The sequence below is a fragment of the Vipera berus genome, assembly GCF_964194415.1.
Source record: "Vipera berus genome assembly, chromosome: 1".
In the NCBI taxonomy this organism is placed as follows: Eukaryota; Metazoa; Chordata; class Lepidosauria; order Squamata; family Viperidae; genus Vipera; species Vipera berus.
The window spans coordinates 313,271,086-313,291,386 of record NC_138202.1 but is presented as its reverse complement, the minus strand read 5'-3'; the positions used below and the strand labels follow the sequence as shown (position 1 = coordinate 313,291,386).

Here is a 20,301-nt window from a genome sequence, read left to right as displayed (position 1 = left end):
ACAACACAAACAAAAAGAGGAAATAGTATTAGTTGGCTTGGGGGGATGCAACTATTTTCAGAGGTACAGAACAGCTACAGTGAATAAATCCTAAACTGGGGTGGAGAGAAATTGAATATGTGCAGAAATTAGAATATCAGCCTACCAGGAGAAAAAAATAGATGGAATGAAGCCTTCTAGATTAAAGAACTCCAGGATCCACTCAGGAACTTTGTGGCAGCCACTGAATAAGTTGAGTATGGGCAATAGGTTTCCAGCCAGCCTTTTATTGGACAAGGAAATTAGAAGAATAGCCATGCCAATTTCTACTAAGAGCTTTTTTCAAAATAGCATTTTAATGACAATATTATTCAAACACCAAAGACAGCCACTAGGTTGTTTCTTCTAAAATAGTTGGCACCAGCTAAATGGCATGTCCATCTAGCAACCATGAATTAATCTGAGGAAATATAACCGGCTTGCCACTGTTGGATAAATGACTAATTATATTTTCCCTCTGCCATCATGTGAAAACTTTCACTTGGGAAGATGATTGTAAAGACTAATACTGTGAATTTTAAAAGAACATGGAAGGAATTGCTAACATTATTGGTAACTTTTTTAAAATCAAGGCAAAGCAATTCTGCAGGTTATTAAAGTAGTACATCTGCTTGATTACCCCACTGTTAAATATTTTTCCAGCAAATCCAGAAGCAGCCTGCCTTCCTACTTAAAGCTGAGCCCTGACTCTGTTTCATCAGTACCTGAGCCAAGAACCCCAATTCATTCATACAGCAGCAATTAATCAGACAGGAAGAAAAGAAACTAGTTCATGTTCATGAGGGCTGTGTTATCTTTAAAAATTGGTGGAAGAGAATTTTGAACAGCTTATGATTCAGGATTGGAAGAAGCTTTTTTTAAAAAAAATCTATATACGGTAATAGAAAAAAGTACAGTGCAGCATCCTTATTCCCCCCCCTCCCATTTTCCATCCAGTTCCAGAAGCTGTTTAAGACACTATTGTACATTTGCAATAAACTATTGATAATGGGAAGGGAAGTAGGAAAGTGGAAGATAAACCATCTTAATTAACAGCCTTTTAAAGCAAACCTATGCAGAGAGATAGCCACACCTAACTCTATAAGTCAAGCTGGGAATTGATTTCCTCAGTATTTTGAAACTCAGTATTTTGAAACATTGTAGATCATCCTCTATGACACATAAATGAGGAGGAGGAAATCTATTCCCAAATCAGTTTTTTTAAAAAAAAATCATTCCAATCTTTCATCTCCTAGATCTGCTTCCAAAGTTAAAATGCAGAGTGGTTATTTGGTGTTTTGTAATTAAATGTGGTTTTTTAAACTATGTTTTAACATCTCTAGATCCAATGTCAACAATTCTTTTGGTCGAAGCTATCTAAAAAAATTTATGGAGCCCACCTGAAGTGTCTGAATAACTTCACATCTTCAAAATAACATGTTCCCCCAGAACAAATAAATATGACTTATAACATGGTCCAGATTCTGAGAATTTCATTTGAAATCTGCAGGTTTCTCCATGCATAACAATGGATACTTAGGAAATATAGAAAAAGGAAGAAAGGCCCATTAAAAGATTAATATAAGTCCATCAAGATCAGACATTCTTGGTATTCACCTTCAAGAGTATTCCAAGCTGTTTTACACTGCAGAAGAGTTTAAATGACATAAAGCAAATCAAGAAATCACGGTGGTTAGACTGAATCAAAGGGGTGGGGGGAGAAATAGGACATCACCAGATTGATTTCAGTCCTGCACTTTTTAATGAAATTGCTTTTAGCTATGATTCTGGAGAGCATTCCGGATAGTTTTCGTCTGCAAGAGATGTGAAGTCTGAATGGAAGACCTGAAAGAGAGTCTCTCCAACCTCGACGCCTCCCCACCTCCTCCTGGCTTTTCTCTTCTTCTCCGAGGATCTCACCACAGCCTCTGCAAAGACTTCCCAGGTCTGCATAGCGCCAAAATCTCGGTGCTAAGGGAGGGGGAAGCCCTTGAGAAATCGGGCTGGGAAAGTGGAAAGGCTCGGAAGAGGTTCCCACGAAAAAAAGGGAGGGTGCCAAGAGCCCGGTGCAACCAAGCTGTGTGCGCAGCCCTCCCAACGCCCGCTCCGGGGTGCAAAAAACGATTCGGGTGGTTTTGGTTTCCAGCCCAACCCGGAGCAAGAAGCCTGCCCAAAAGGCACCTGCAAACCGCCCCAGTCCTCGGTTCAGCTACGTTTCGCGGGCTTCTCCCTCCAAGACATCTCGGGCACTTTCTTCTGCAGGACTTTGAGGTGATGCCCGGCTGTGGGAAGCTTTCCCAGCCAAAAGCAGCATCACTTCAGCCCAAAGCTCGCCGCGTCCCCACCCTGCTCGGAACCAGGCTGGCCCAGCCTCTCCCCTCCAAAACACCCGGAGGAGCCCATGAGTGCAGCCCTGCATTGGTGAATTCCCCTTCCCGGCTTCGGCTCTATGGGTCCTCGCTCCCCCACCCCGCCGAGTCGCCCTCGCACCCCCGCTGGCTTCCTCCTTACCGTTGGACCTCCGCACGATATTCTCCAGGAAGGTGTTCTGTGGAGCCACCAGCCCTCTCCTTCCCCCAGCCATAGTCAGGCGCGCTAGCTAACCGGGGTCGGCCAAGCTAAGCGTAGCCTCTCCACTCTTCTTCTTCCCGCTCAGCGCTCCTCATGGTCCCCACCGGGAAAGGCGGGCGGCTTTGCAGCATCAGCTTCTCTCGCTCGCCCAGCAGTCAGCAACCCTCCCTTGCGCTGCATTCTTGCCGCTCCGCGCCACCTGGCCTGGACCTGTCCGGCAGCGCCCTCTGCTGTTCCGCGGCCACCCACGCCGAACATGCTTCTGCTGGACCGGAGCGGCGAAGGACCACTCTCTGCTCAGTGGCCGGTGGGATTCCGTGGACCGTGGCGCCTTCGTAAAACCTGTGGGCTGCAGCGCCCTCCTTTGGATGCCCGAAATCCAATGCGCACGAGAGGGCGGGACGGGAGTGGGAAAACGTTGCTTCCCTACTGCTGCACTTCCAGGCTGATCTTGGGTTCCAGGCGTGGGTACCCTGTGTTTACTTCTCTCCTCAGAATAATTGAACTTACTTCCACTATCCCTTTCATTTGGACAGGGTTGGTTCAAGACAGAATTGCTCACATACGAATTAAGCCAGAAAGCCTGCTCTTTAAAGTCGGCTTGAGCGTGTGGTTTCCTCTCCCGATCCCTCCATCCTCGCTTCGGCAGATCTTGTAATGTTGGAACGTGTGGGGAACATTGGGACTCAGTTCGCTTCTATACTCAATGGGGGTATACTTAAAGTTATCTGAGCAATGATCCATTCTCTGAACTTTCACAGATCTCAAAGGGACAAAAGTCTCCATCCCATCATTCCACATGAAAGGGAAATAAAATAAATTGCTAGCATCCCATTGCTAATCCACATGTTAGATATTAGTCTTCGTTGTTTGCAGCATCAAATACAACAAGCAAGGGAAGCTGAGAAAGCCGTTTTCCTCTTGCACTTATAAAGAGCATTCCTCACTGCTTTTATGACTGCCCTGTTGCTTCCTTAAGGCCTCCTTGGCTCAAACTGGTATTTTCATTTAAGGAGTTGCCAAAAGTTCCCAGATGGGTACCTGTGCCAGATCAATGGCACCTTTTCACATTTGGAATTGAACTATTATACTTCTCTAATTTTGGACAATATGGAAGCCAGCCACCTGCAAGGTCTGCAGAGTTGTAGATTTACAAAAGATGAAGCCCGTTTTGGCCTTCTTTCAGATAGTAAAATAGAAACAGGGGAGGGGAAAAAATCTTCCGCTCTTAAATCAGTGAGGTTGTAGGAATGGTGATTAAGAACTCGCACAAGGAATCTGTGTGCACATATCCTTTTATCTGCCATCATTACCATTGTGATATGATGTCCTAAAGAAAATGTTTTCCATTAGCTGCACACCTAAGTCCTAGAAGTTCCAAGCCAATAATGAGGTACATTAAAGCCTACACAGAAATGTCAAATGAACATGAAATAAATATCTCTCTAAAAACAAGTTGTTCCAAAACTGAAGCAGACCAAAGACCCAGATCCAGCATCCCAGTACCACCAACCAGATGCTTCTGAGAAGTCCACACATTGGGGACAGATGTATCCATATTATTCTAATTCCTGTTCCTTGGCAGTTGATCCTGGGAAGCAAATTGATTCTGTCAGAGCAAGTCATATGGAATAGTTACGACAGTGCAGTTCTGCAGATTTGAAGAGGGATATTGGCCAGGGACATCTGTCAGCAACTCTTTTAATCAAACACAATTCCAGAATTGTGTGGCAGCAAAAGTACAGCTGCTTTAAGATGTCACTTACAGATGTTCTGCACCCACCCACACCCACCCCAAATCACCTTTTCCCCTTCAAAACTGAAGTACTGCCTAGCCTTAGTGGCTGCTGGTCACTGATAGGCGTATGAGTTCCTCCAAGAGTTTATATGATAGTTTTAAGATGTTCAGGATCTTAAATGTATATAATAATGTATTATTATAGGAAGTTCACTCTTTGACAAATGCTTGCCTCTTGAGAAATATATCAGCATATCTCATGACATATAAGGGGGATTACTTTTAAGGGAGCATAAACCCCCCCAAAGCAGCCTAATAAAGACTGGACAGTAATGTTAAGAATCTGTTGATAAAGAAAGTAGAACAGTGTGTGACAGGGACAGAAAAGGGATGGATTATCTTGAAAGGGGCTATAACTTCCTATTCAGGCTTGAACTGTATATAAGGGCAATCCAGCCAAATATTTTATTGTAAATTCCACCTAAAAAGTATAACATGAAAAAAAGAAAATGTTACATTATTTGATAGAATAGCTCCAGGTCAAAATAAAAACTGTTTTGTGCAGAATTAAAAACATGATGATATTGGTAGTATTTTTTTAAAAAAATAATAATATTGTTCCATTCAGAGAAAAAAAGATCTCCATAGATGCTCAAAGAGATTTGCCTCCTAACTAAAAATTAGAGTCTAATTCAATTCTGTTGTTCTCTCTTATTAATCAATGGGGGACAATTAAATAATTGCAAGTGTATCACAAAACCCTGGTTTACATGATGATGAAGCCTCTAGTGGTTAAACACAGTGTGTTATCCAAATCTAACTCATAACCAATATTATGATTAATGTCAACAGCCTTATCCATAGTCAGAAGTCTTATTTTAACCATGGCCCCAGATGTGAACCAAACCCTGATGAACCCATTCTTACAGCTTTTAAATATAAATGTGAAGATCTGTGAGTGCAGTTCCTAGTAAAGGAATAGCATTTGGTTATTCGTGTCTCAGAAACCCCAGTAAGAACAAACAGGGAGCAAATCCCACACTCACTAGCACTGATGATGTTACCTAGTTGGGTAATGAAATATCTGCAAAAAACAGCCATGCTCAGAGAGCTCCACAATTCAACCCTGAACTACATATATTCTCTTCTATAAAAACCAAATGTAAGATAATTATCAGCCAGCCTCTGCAAATATTCCTGGGATAAGGTCAAGGAAAAGGAGGATTAAAAAGCACAGCACTAGCAGTTTTTCACATGGAATAGGGCTCACAATCAGATTGTCTTTGACACATGGCTAACACTAGAAATTCAGTAATTCTTATCCTGGTTCTACAAATCAGGCATCCAGAACTGAAGTAACTACAGCTATCCATTTTTAGTTGTGATTAAATTGTTACTGCTCCTGATAGCCCAAATGGTCAAAACCAAAACCAAAAGTCTTTATTGATTAGCCCTTGGGCCATATCAAAGTGCAAAGTTCCAGCACAAATTGTTACTAAAATTTGATAAAAGCAATTTAAAATGGAATTAGAATAAAATACGATTTAAAATGGAATTAGAATAAAATATGATTTAAAATGAAATGGTAAAATACAATCTAAAATGAAATTGTAATAATGTGCAATAATTTAAGATATAGATAAAATATGATAAAATTATATTTCGGAGTCGCCCCTGCAGTCTACTCCAATCAGTCCCACATATGCAGATCTCAACTGAACCATTTTGTTTAGGTACTGTGCTACGTTAAATGTTATTTTCAAGTTCTGGGCGGACATAATGTCAATAATCTACAAAATCATCGCACTTGAAGAGACATTTAACATGATTTTGACAATATTTAGATATAATGGTAAGCCATAATGAAGCTGTGCTATAGTAAACCCCCTTCATCCAGCAGAGACATATGAAAATTGGACATTTCCAACTATATAAATTGTGGTAAATCCTAGTGCAAATTAATTTATTCTAAATATATAAGCTACAGTAGACATAACCTGGTTTCAGTTATCATAGTTAGAATGAGATTGGATGTATATGTAAAAAGCAAGCACAAGCTTCTAAATTTTATACTATATATGTAGGCGCTCTGTAATATTGTAGCATTGTCTAAGTAGCCACATAAGTGAAGTTCTACATGCTGGATATTATTATTGAAGGCTACCTAAATGAAAATCTTCATAGATACCTGAATCCTACTTCACATAATTATATTCTCTGGCCATTTACACTATACCACTTTGTCTCCAAATTACATTGTCTGATTTCAATATTTGATCATATCTCCCCGGTAGATTCATACCCAAGGATCCCAGCAGCTTTCCTTTTCAGCTTTACACATTCAGTCTTCCCATGCCCAATGCCTTCCAACCTTACAGCAAACACTGCTTAGAATTACCGGTAACCATGTTCTCTTTTTCCCCTTTGTACTCTTTAGTTTATTTGCACCCATGGTTAAACATTTACGTGGACTTGATGGCCAATTTAATTTAGTGTGATACATTGGGGACAGCTCTCTAAAAAGTGAGGACAAGTCCTATTTGAGAAAAGGGGTTCAGTGATTTAAGGGTTAAAATGTTGCCTGAAACATTTGCAAGACGTTTTTTCCTTTAAAGCTTGCAAGCTACTTTCCTTTTTTTTTTTGCTTCTCAGCTATAGGAGGTTTTGGGAATCATAAAATGGATATTGAAGAACCATTCTTGCATCTTATCATTTTTCTAGGTAAATATCCTCTGCAACAAGGTTAGTTAATGTAACTGTATTTTAAATATTTATAAAATAGCAACACTTGTTATTGTGGATGCAATTTCACAGTTCATTTATTTATGTGTTATTTGACTTGTATGCCAACCATTTCGCCTAAAGGTGACCAAAACCCCTCCTTCTGCCAGCGATAAAAGAGCAATGGCTATGGTAAAACAAAGGGACACAGCTCTATTAAAATCTGTGGATGTTAGAATAAATACAAAACTACCATCTCTGATTAAAATTTTGCATTTCCAGGAATCTGGAGGAGATCCAAATAAAGCAGAGAAACTGTTACTTCAGAAATTTTTTATTTCTGTAGAAATTCTCATAGTGAAGAAATTGTACTAAAATTATTTTTTATTTATTGTGTTCTCCTAAAGCCTCTATATCTCTCTGTTGTAGAACTGGGTGTTTAAACTTTAGCCTTAATCCATTCCTCAAGCTGCATGCATGAAGTTACATTAGGTTAGCTTACCTGTTAAGGAAGAAGCAAAGAGCTTGTAATATAGATAGAATAGAACATAAGGGTAAAGTAGTGTATCAGCAGAATCTTATTAATAAGACTTTTGTTGATTTTTATTCTAAATTGTATGCTAGAGATAAGATTAGAGATGTAGATATAGATGAATATTTGATAAAAGCCAATATTCCTGTTCTTACGCAAGAACAAAAGGAAGGGATGAACCAATTGATAACTGATGAAGAATTTTTTTTAGCAATTAAACAATTAAAAGTGGGTAAAGCGCCGGGAACTGACGGTTTGACTGCTGTTTACTATAAAAATTTACAGTTAGAAATGGTGGAACCTTTAAGGGAACTGTTTAAGACAATTCAATTGAGAGGAGGGGTGCCTCCATCGTGAAAAACTGCTTTTATTTCGTTGATCCCGAAGGAAGACCAGGATGCCACCCAAGCTAAAAACTACAGACCAATATCGCTTTTAAATACTGATTATAAGATATTTGCAAAAATCTTAGCTAACAGATTAATGAAGGTAATGCAACAAGTGATTCATAGTGATCAAACTGGATTTATAAGTGGTAGACAAATGAAGAATAACGTGAGACACATTGTAGATCTATTGGAATTTTTGGAAAGAAATAATCAGATCCCCGCAGCGCTGATCTTTTTGGATGCTGAAAAAGCCTTTGATCAATTGGATTGGCAATTTTTGATGAAAGTATTAGAGAAAATGGAATTTGGGGAAAAATTTTTACAACCTATTAGGGCAATATATCAAAAGCAAACAGCCCGTATAATAGTAAATAACAGTTTGATGGAACCATGTAATATTGAAAAGGGTACAAGGCAGGGGTGCCCGCTGTCACCTTTATTATTTGTTTTAACATTGGAAATATTACTGATCAAAATACGAGATTCGAATAAAATCAGGGGAATCCAAATAAGAGATCAGGATTATAGACTGAGGGCGTTTGCGGACGACCTGGTTATTACAGTAACTCAGCCGGATTATTCAGTTGTAGAATTGATGGAGATAATAATGTTATATGGGAAAGTTTCTGGATTTAAGATAAACATACAAAAAACCAAAATATTGTCTAAGAATATGACTGTATTACAAAAGGCTGTTTTAGAAGAGCTAACGGGATTTGAAATAGTTAAAAAGATTAAATATTTGGGGATATATCTGTCAGCCTCAAATGTGAAGCTATATAAAAATAATTATGAAATGTTATGGAGAAAAATACAAAAAGAATTAGATAGTTGGGAAAAATTATAATTATCTTTATTGGGAAGAATTGCAGCAGTGAAAATGAATGTTTTGCCAAAATTTTTATTTTTATTTCAAATGATACCTATACTTAAAAAGGATTTAAATTTGGAGGAATGGCAAAAAGGAATTAATAAATTTGTTTGCAGGGAAAAAGCCACGAGTTAAATTTAAGATAATGCAAGATACGCGTGAAAGAGGCGGTCTTAAAATGCCTAATTTTAAATTATATTATGAGGCTGCTGCTCTGTCATCGATAAGTGACTGGTTTAACTTAACACAAGGGAGATTATTAAATCTTGAGGGTCATGATTTGTTATTTGGTTGGCATGCATATTTATTGTATGATAAGAAGGTGGATAATGTGTTTAAGATACATATTTTAAGGTATGCTCTGTTGCGAGTTTGGAAAAAGTATAGACATAAGTTAAATTACAAGATACCAATTTGGGCAATACCTAAACATGCAATAGAAAATATAAATGTGGGATTTAAACATGATGAGACTACATATAAGGAAATCTTAAGTTTAGACAGGAATGTATGGCAATTAAAGCCATATAATATTTTAAAAGAAGAAAAGATTGTACAAACTTGGTTTCAGTATGGGCAATTACAGGCAAGATGGAAAGAGGATCAGAAAGTTGGTTTCTCGATGATTGATGAAAATTTGGTAAAACAAATTAGAGATCAAGGTCAAGCACATATAAAAAGGATATATAATGCATTGATAGAAATTGATTCAGAAAGGGAACTTGTTAAAGATTGTATGATAAAGTGGGCCCAGAACGTTCAAGAAGTTATAACAATGGACACTTGGGAAAAGATTTGGGTTAAAAATGTAAAATTTACACAGGCCCAAAATTTAAGAGAGAATTTTTATAAAATGTTTTATAGGTGGCATTTAGATCCTAAAAATTAGCAAGTATGTATCCGAACTGCCAGCCCAAATGTTGGAGGTGTGGTTGTGAGGATGCAACGTACTTTCATATATGGTGGACTTGTAAAAAGGTTAAAGCTTTTTGGATTAAAATTTGGTGGAATATGCAAAAGATATTTAAGAAAAGGATAAAGTTCTCTCCGCAATTGTTTTTATTGGGTATTATTACAGATACTACTGTTATAGATACAAAGTTGATGTTGCATTTAATTACGGCAGCGAGACTTTTAGTAGCACAATATTGGAAGAAGGAAGAACTGCCGACTATAGAAGAGTGGACTTTGAAAGTTTCTAACTTGGCGGAAATGGCAAAGATTTCAGCATATTTGAAAGATCAATCGCAACAGAGATACATTGTGGAATGGAGAAGATGGATTGAATATATTCAGAATAAATATGGGACTAAAAAGTATCATTTAGTATTTGAATAAGTAGCGGATTTTTATGACGTATAATTAGTTAACAGTTATTTTATTAATATTTTGATTATGGAGAGTTAAAGTGTGATAGAATTTAATGTTTTATTATTGTTGTTAGCATATTTTAGATTATGCTTGTTTGTATTATTATACCCTGTATTCAGCTCTGGGAAGTTGGGGAGGGGGGAGGGGAGGGGAGGGGGGTTGGGGAGGGGGGAGGGGGAGGAGGGGTTTTTTTGTATTTAAAATTGTATTGTAAAACTTTTCAATTAAAAAAAAGAAATTGTACTAAAATTATTTTTTATTTATTGTGTTCTCCTAAAGCCTCTATATCTCTCCGTTGTAGAACTGGGTGTTTAAACTTTAGCATTAATCCATTCCTCAAGCTGCATGCATGAAGTTACATTTCTTTAGCTTTTATAATGTGCAGTGAAATGTGTGTAGTATCTTCTCTGAGATTTAGATAAATATCTATTTGTAATAGACCAGAGCCATCTTGTGATTTATCTAGAGCATTACATTTTATTTTGGACTTTTTCTTTTAATTGATTTGTAAGAAGTTGCTCATAATCTAGGCAATTCTGTAATCTCCTGCAGTGTCAAATGTTCGCCTAATAAAATTTAAAGGGAAAAAGGAAGAATACATTTTGCATTTTATTTTTTGAAACAAAGTTGTATTTTGTTTATCTCTTGTGAGATATGGAAGGAACGTCTGAATCCACCAGACCAGGCATGTCAAACTCGCGATGTGACATGACGTCGCGTGACGTATCGTGACTTTTTCCCCATTGCTGGCAATGGGGTGGGCACAGTTTCATTGTTACACATCCAGCGCGCGGGCCAGGAGTTTGATATGCCTGCACTAGACCATGTCTTTATTCTAATAGGTCACATTATCAAATGCTCGCCATTTTAATCATCAGAAGAAAGATACTTTTTCTGTCACTCACTGAAATTAGGTGGTAGATACTGTGTGAGTTACCTCCTTGAAGATATGTGACAACAACAGGAACTGTGAAGTTGCTATCCCCAGGAATTGAGATCCAACAGGTTTATAGGAGAAGAGTTTTGAGACGTCCAATCTTACATCCCATTGCTTAAGTCATCTACTTTTATCATGCAGTTCCAAGATTAGAAAACTGCAAACTTTTGTCATATTTTTGTATGTTTTTGATTTTTAATTCCCTGTAAACCGCCCTGAGTCCTCAGGGAAAGGGCGGTATACAAATGCAACTAAATAAATAAATAAATAAATAAATATCAGAGTCTGTTCACTGTATGAAGATATCATGTTTTTATAACACAAATCAAGTAAAACTAAGGAGAAACTTTAGTAATTTGAATGCAATACTTTCTGGTGGCTTGATGTTTTACAGGGAGAGAGTTTAAATTTCAGAGTAAGTATTCCCTTGTTAGAAGACCCTTGAGCATCTGGCTTCATGTTCTGTGATTCTTGCCTGGAATCCATTTATTTAGGATCCTGGCTGGCTAATTGACTGAGACTTTATCTCTTCCTTCTCTTGGCAATGCAAATCTTCAGCTTTGCCTTAATTGCTTGACTTGGAATTTGCCTTCTCCAGCTAGGTTCTCATCTACAATAAATCTTGTATTCCTGCATTTGCCTTTTTTTTCCTGCTATCTCCTGCTGCTTTGTTATTGGGAAGTGTAGCAACAAATCCTCCTTTTAACACTGTGTGTGGCTAAGAACTATGCCAAGCTCCTGAAGTGCTGCTAACAAAGCCAGGATGTAAAAGTCAGACTGTGGAAGGAGAGTCACTAGGACCTAGAATACAGAGAACATTTGTTGCAGGAGTATTTGTGTTCTATATGCTCTATTTCCTCCAGCAAAAAAATAGTAAATTGCGCTTGCTGGAGGGAAAAGGACACAAAAAATATATAAAAAGAAGGTGACAGAAAAGATCATAGGGAATAATAGAAGCAGCAGGTAATGCACCTACAGCATTTTCAGGCTCAGCCTTGACCAACGAACATCAGCTTCTCAGGGAGCTTCCTGTTGCTTGCTACTTCCCAAAATCCATTTGAGACAACTGGTGATCAGCTGTCAGAGACAGAGGAGACACTGGTATGAGTGATTTGGGTTCTTAAGATGTTGTCATCTTCCTCACTGAAACCTTGCTTTAACTAAGCCACTATTGTTGGCAGAGAACAGTGATCATGAGTGAGATTGGAAATAACCTCTGAGGCATCTTTCAAAAAAAGTAAGAAACTCTACCTGAGCAAGAAGCAGATATCCTGAGATACATAGACTCATGCATTCTTCATGGGCCTTCAAGCCCCAGTGAGGATGTAAATGATGAAAAAAAATACTATACCTGATGTTCAGTTAGAGTGCAGATACAGCTACCATGTTTTCCCAAAAATAAGACCTGGTCTTGTGTTGTTTTTTTTGTCTCCAAAAGAGGCACCAGGTCTTATTTTTTTGGGGGGGGGTCTTTTCCACTCACCTTGTGGCGGTGGTACCGACAGCCCCGCCCAGCCAGCCCACTTCTTCTACAGCTGAAGGAGCAGCTTCATTCTGCAGCTGAGAATGGAGCTCCTGCCTGCATTTTGCTGTCAGAGGCCTTCCAGAAGTGGGCCGGCAAGGTTAGGCAGGTATCAATTCATGGGAGGTCTGGTAAGTGGGTACGGGGTGCATGGGGCAGCTCCACCCCTCCCACCCCAACTTTTTAGGCATGTGCCTCGCCCCCAAACTAGGGCTTATTTTTGGGGTAGGATTTATATTTAGGCCCAGCCCCAAAAATCAAGCTAGGGCTTATTTTGGGGGTAGGTCTTATTTTTAGGGAAACACGGTAATAGACTCCATATCTGGTCCTCAAATGTAACCTTACAAGTGTAGACAGAACAGAGTACGTTAGAGAAACAAGCAATAACTACTGCCAAATTTAATTCCTTAAATCTGTGGATCCATCAAAATGGAGGACTTTGCTATACTGCATGGGCCATAACAAATGAAAAACTTCATGTTCCCCAAGACAATAAAAATAAAAATTTCCATCCAATACTGTAAATTACAGTGTGAAATTCCCAATAGTTAAGTGTTAGGCTGCTGCTGACAAAATAGATAGGTAGAGTATGCTGAACATTTGAGCTTTGCAAAATGGTTTGTGCATGACCCATTTCTTGCACAAATAGCTAGTTTTTGGTGATTTGTGTCTGAATAGACACATGGGAGTTTGGTAGACATGATGTTAATCAGGGCTGTTTACCTCCAGATACAGCCAAGGAAAAAGTGAAAGACATCAGTGGTCTTTGAAGGGCGGCAAAAAAGGTTGGTGGGGCACTGAGAAGATTGTAAATAGGTGGGATGGTAAAATATAATGTGCTTGCAACATCCTTCAAAGTGTGGTGTTGATGGCTGGGCTGTTGCTGTGTTCTAGGAGCATATTTAGAAATACCATCTCCACAAAAATCTACACCTATCACTGATTTTGGAAAGCAATTCAAAATGAAATCCTGGAATTTCTACCAACAAAAATTAAACGGAAGATTGTGACAGATCTGAAGTCAGCAAGATTCTACTCCAATCTTCTGGATCATAAATCTGAGAGCAGTCATATGGAACAAATAACCTAAATGATGCATGTTGTAACCACAGAAACTAGTGAAAATGCCTTTCCAGTGATGACTGTTAAAGAACATTTAATAGAATTTTTTGACATTGATGACACAATGATGAATGTGCTTCTTGAGAAGCTGGAAGATGTGGGAATTGTGGTAACTGGCATGATTGAACAGGACTGTGATAATGGTCCTGAAGTTATAAACATCATTCTGGAAAATGAAGTTTTGATAGAAGAATGGCCCAAAGAAATAGAATCACCAACATCTCACTGGTGAGATGGGGAGTTTTAAAAGTTTCTGAAAGTAGCAAAAAAATTCACACTGAATCTATTTTCCCATAAATTTGAGATACCAAGAAAATATTTTGATTATGAAGCATGGATAACTTTGTAAGGCTCAAATTTGAATTTTTTTAACTAGATGCTTCAACACCTTTGAAGAAATGTTCATGTACTGTAAACTCAAGGAATATAGTAATATAGTTGGGTGTTGCCCAATATTTTCCAACTTCACTGTATCTGAAGAAGACTTAAAACCACAAAATAGGAGCATTAGAATCAGTGTTGACACATTATAAAATGCACGTTGATGTGAATGATTTGGATGAACTAATAACCCCTTCAGGATATATAGATAATCCCTATTTAAATAATCCCCATTGTTTAGCAACCATTTACAATTACAAAAGTGAAGAAAAGGAAACTTTAAGACCAATCCTTGCATTTACAACCTTCACAAGTCTGTCAAGCAAAGGAAGGCTGAAGTAAGATCACGGTTTCATCTAGCGACCACTTTGCTTAACTACCAAATTGCTGGTCCCAACTGTGGTCACTAAAGGAGGACTACCTGTATTTCAGCAATATCAACATCAAATATTGTTTTGGAACACATGTGCAGGAATAAGACACTTTTGCTATGCTGTGCGTACCATTAAAACTTCATGTGACAGTTGTCAGTGAAAACATATCTATGCTCCACAATGATAGAGGAGAGGCTGGTCAGCCCAGTAACCCTCTCAGCAGAGCATGAGTAGATCCAAACTATGGACCTTTTGGATTATTCAAACCAATGAAATGGAGATACTTACTATGCAGACAAGAAAAGTGACATTTGCTGATTAGGTAATTTTTTAAATCTTTGAATAAGACATTTTAAGTTGTTTTCCTTTATTGAAATATGGAAAAGAGGGGTCCCATGGTAAGAGTGATAGAAAAGGAAGTTAAATAGGGACCTTTTAAAGTTTTGACATAGCATAGATGCAGACATGAGAAAAATCATTTCAAGCCCTCACCTCAATGTTTTGAAACTGCCCTGATTAATTAAATCGTGGAGTAATTTTAAGTTCCTCCCTGTCTTAATATGTAGAGAACTGAAATAGCCTTGAAGAAAGAATGAAAGAATCTTTAAGTAAATAACATCTCAGTCCTGGGGAAAGAAAGGGTGAGAAAGAAATTCAAAATAACCCAGCTTTAAGTCTTATTTGGTGTAAGAAGGGGAAGATGTATACCCTGGCAGGTTTTCCAGATCCTGTTATTATACTATACATTATAGCAATAGAGTGCCAGTAATCTTTGTCTGTTCCCTGGCCTGGCCTATCTTGAAAAGGTGACATAATATAGGATATAATAGAAGAGCTTTGCTATGTTCTTGGCTAGCAGGAGGCTTCCTAGAAGCATCCAGTGTCGTTGTTTCATACAGAACATTGATTAGAAAAGGCATTAACATGATCCAGCAAGATCTTTTTTATGTTCTTATGGAACACACATTAGAATGGGTAAGACAGAAGCTATTTGGGCTTCAGAAGTCCCCCCATATTTAATCAAGAATAGATAACTTAATGCTACCCAGATGTTCTAGATAAACCACACGGGCTAGATGAAGTAATTCTTCTTTATATCAAGGCTACATTAATAGAATCAGGGCTTTTTTTCTCATAGAACGCCCAGAACGGAGTTCCGGCACCTTTTTTGGATGGAACCTTGTAGGGTAGGCAAGGCGAGTTGTATGACATGTGTGAGTTTCGGCACCTTTTTCTTTTACAAAAAAAGCACTGAATAGAATCTTGCAAATCTGAAAGTACAACAAACTTCCCGCCACCACATTTAACTGCTTGATCCATTAGGACTTGATCATGAGTTACTTTCTCTGATCGTTAAGTCACTGGGGGTTGCTGCCTCTTTTGTCTGATTGCTTCCTAGACTGCTTCTCTTTTCCTCATTCCCCAAGGTCATCTGCACATTTCATTACAATCTCTGACCATTGAATAAATACAGACAAGTTTATAGGATTATGCAGTTATAGTTCAAAGAAGCAGCCTTCTGATTTCTGTCCTGTGCTGTAAATTCTGACTTAATTTAACACTGGAATCAGCTTGATACCGGCACAGAATATCTGTTTAACATAGAATATCTGCAACTAAAATGTCTACATTATATGTTTCAATAACTCGGTTTTTTTAAAAAGGAAATTATTATAGATTTTCCAATAAATATGTAACATACAAGATTGCAGTAATGTCTACTTATTGTCATCATTATTATATTATCAGCTGGTCTGTTTGTTTGTTTAAAATATTTATACAACTGCCCATCTTTAAACAACTCTGGGCAGCTCAAACTCAGGTCTACACTCAAATGTTTCTCCATAAAGCATTCCAAACATGTAATTTAAAAAAAAGTTAAATATTCAAAATATAATCAACATTTCATAAATTGAATTATTTTTGACAGGGTTTGTGCAGAATATCTCCTGAGCCAACAAGGAGAATGCACAGAAGAAGTGGTACTGAGAGTAGCCAGGTTTTGCACAGCAACCACACTGATACACTGAGGTGTGTAAAAAAGGAAAAAAAACTTTACTTTTAGGAGTAGCACAAGTCAAGAATAAACAGTCCAGGTCATACACGGGTACAGAGAAGATATCAACAGTTCAAGAGTTATCCAATACAAAGTCGTCTTACCAGTCCAAAAGTCAAAAACACAGTTCTTCGGGTTTAGCAAACAGTAGCAAAACCACAATCAACAATAATCAGCAAGCAATGTAACAGAGTAACTAACACAGAGAGAAGCTATGTCTGTAGCTCACTCTTATGGCCATTGAAAGAACACAGCGTTGGCCAATCATTACACATTTAAAGGGATACAATACATTACAAATCATGGCTTATATATTGCCAACCCAACCAGTTAGACTGTAATCATATGACTAACATTCTCCCCTTTGGGTAGGACAATATATTATTTTTATAATCGTAGACCATAACCTTCACAACTAGCTTTGTGCTTAACAGCACCCTGAACTTTGGTGAAATGATCTGCAATGTTAACGTCGGTTGCACAGTATTCCAACCGTATTAGTTTCTCTTTTATACACTGTCTAACATTCAAGTAACGTAGATCAGTATGCTTAAACCATGTTCTGATGGCTGCACTTGTTGCCATCTTAATTGCAGACTGGTTGTCTTCATACATGAGAAATGGACTTTCCACAGTTAATCCCATGTCAATTAAGACTTGTTTATAAAATAATAATTCAGTACACAAAACAGATAAACAGGAAAACTCACCTTCCATAGTGGATAGACTGATATGTTTCTGCCTGATGGATTTCCACCCTATGAGCGAACCACCTAACATAATCACTAAACCTGATGTTGATTTTCAAGTAGTTGCAACAGTAGCAAAACTCGCATCTGCATAAGCAGTTAGAACTAAATCACGACTGGGCTCCAAATATAAGGAGTAATATATGGTTTGTTTCAAATATCTCAATATTTGCTTAGCTGCCTGCCAGTGCCTAACAGTAGGTTCAGCATTATATCTGGCTAATTGGTTCACACTGTAAGAAATATCCGGCCTTGACCAATTACTGAGATATGAAAGGCTACCAATCAAAGATTGATACACCATTTTGTCAAAAGCAGGACTTGCTGTATTAGTGTGTTTAAAGTCCTGTGCCATTGGAGTCTTTGCAGGCTTACATAGCTCCATGTTGTACCGCTTCAGCTGTTGGCTTATCTTTCCAGCCTGTGAAATCTTATAACCTGTATCAGTCTTCACAACATCCAGACCTAACTAGTGAGTAATTTCTCCTAGATTCCTAATCCTGAATTTCTTTTTTAAACGTGAAACAATGTTTATTGCTTCTTGGTCACTCTTAGTAACGATTGCTATGTCATCAGTGAACAGCAATAATAAAGAAAATACACCATCCTTCTTCCGAAACAAACATGGATCTGTGATACTGGCAACAAAGCCCATTTCAACCAATTCGTCTACTATACACCTGTTCCATTCAAAACCTGATTGTTTCAAGCCATAAAAACTCTTTTTTAGTTTCCAACAATCATTCTTCTGAGTTTTGTTAACCCCTGGTGGTTTTGTTAGGTAGATAGTGTGATGTAAGGGAGCATGCAGATATGCTGTTTCTACGTCTACATGGTTTATTTTATACCTGTTTCTAGCTGCCCAAACTAACGCTGCTCTCAACGTAGTAGCCCTCAGACTAGGTGCAAACACTTCATCATAGTCTTCGTTTGACTGAGCAAACCCTTGAGCACCTAATGTGCCTTATGGGTAACAGTCCCATCTACACCCTTCTTCAGTTTATAGACCCACTTACAACCAATTGCACGCTCACCTGGTGGGAGTCTAACATTTTCATATACTTCTAACTCCTGCAAGGATTGTAACTCCTTATCCATTGCTCCCTTTCATGCTCTTTGTTCTTTTTTGGGATACAATTTAATCTCTTCAAAATTAGACGGTTCTACATTCACTTGACATACAACACTAGCCTGATATCTATCAGGTGGACGCCTATTGCGTGTCGAACATCTAGGCAATACAGGACTTGGTGTTGGACTCTCCTCTTCTGCTTCCTCTACCTCCCCTATCGATACCTCCTCTTTCACAGCTACAGGTTTATCATTACATCCTTTCACAGTAACAGGGGTGTCACTAAACACAATAGGATCAACACCAACGCTTTCCTGCTCTAGCTTGTTCCAACCTACATGCTCTAGAAACTTCGCACTAGCACTGCAATACACAGTTGTTGTTTTTTTGTTTTTGTTTTATTCCCATTTATATCCCGCCCTTCTCTGAAGACTCAGGGCGGCTTACAATCTAAAGCACAAATCAATGTGCTTAGCAATAGCCTTCATTCTATGTATATGCCTGCTTATTAGGGCTTTCGGGGGGCCCCAAGCGGCATTATTACAAAGTCAGCTTATTGCCCCCAACAATCTGGGTCCTCATTTTACCTACCTCAGAAGGATGGAAGGCTGAGTCAACCTTGAGCCTGGTGGGACTCGAACCTGCACTAATTGCAGGCAGCTGGTGTTACTTAAGGAGGCATTAGCCCACTCCTCCACCAAGGCTCTACCAGTAGTGGTACCTTGTTCCCAAAACCTAAAAGACCTGTGGTTGGAGTCATAGCCTACAAAAAACAATTGTCTTGCTCTATGCTGTCCCTTTCGCCTCAGTTGTCCTGGAATATGAACCCATGCTGGGGCTCCAAATGTAACCTAGATCAGGTTTTCTACCATGCCAACGTGTGTATGGTAGTTCACCAGTTGTGGAATGAACCATGTTTAAGATGTGGTTGGCACACATTGCCGCCTCTCCCCACAGTTTCTTGGGTAATCCGGAATCAGACAACAATGTTCTTATCATAGCTTGCAGCGTTTGCCCTTGTCGCTCAACAAATGCGTTGTGTTGGGGTCTGTAAGGGGCAGAAAGCTTATGTTCAATGCCGGCTCTCTTTAACATGGCTACAAAACGTGTATTGGTAAACTCAGTACCATTATCTGTTACAATACACTGAACCTTCTTTTTCATTTTTCTTTCAACAAACTTCAGCCATTTTGCGAAATTCTGAAATGTGTCTGCTTTTGTTTTCATTAAATAACAAAAACCATAACGTGAATAATGGTTCATGATACTCAGAATATAGCATGCTCCACCAATACTAGGTTTCATAGGGCCAATGATATCTGCAATCACTACCTCTAAAGGTACAGTGGTCTTAAAACCATTAGTCCTGTTTGCAGGGGTTACCTTGCTTTTCTCCTGGCTACACGCATTACAATTCAAGTACTTCTGACACGGTTTCAGTTTTATCCCTTTAGCCAGTTCAACAGTCTTCCGTAGCATATTGAAATTCACATGGCCTAAACGTCTATGAAGCAGATGGATACAATCATCATGTGGTTTTTTGTTCTCATAGACAGAACCAGCATGAGCCATAATTCCTGGGTTGTCAGTGAGAACAAATAAATTGTTCTTCAGGTTAGCGGTAGCTCTAGTACCATTCTTTTCAATAATACATTTATCTCCCCTGAAGGTCACTACAAACCCAGCCTGTACCAATGCCTTCACAGATAACAAATTAAACTTTAGTTTAGGCACATATAACATTGGTAAACGTTCATTAATATGTGGACAGTATGCACTACCTTCACCAGAGGCTTTCATTCTCCAGCCATTTGCTAAAGACACATACTGTTTACTCTTAGTCATATGGGCAAATCTCTCTTTAGTTTTGGTTATAC

The 20,301-nt window shown here is 38.5% G+C and overlaps 1 protein-coding gene across 1 annotated transcript in view; it reads right to left on the bottom strand.

Moving 5' to 3' along the window:
* KCNH1 (potassium voltage-gated channel subfamily H member 1) overlaps window positions 1-2,602 on the bottom strand; it is a gene marked incomplete at both ends in the record, with an annotated part of 246,697 nt that extends 244,095 nt beyond the window's left edge. Inside the window, one exon of the mRNA XM_081329975.1 lies at window positions 2,530-2,602. Coding sequence (XP_081186101.1) covers window positions 2,530-2,602 — 73 coding nt within the window. The remainder of the gene's footprint in view (window positions 1-2,529) is intronic.
* Between the last annotated feature and the right edge of the window lie 17,699 nt (window positions 2,603-20,301).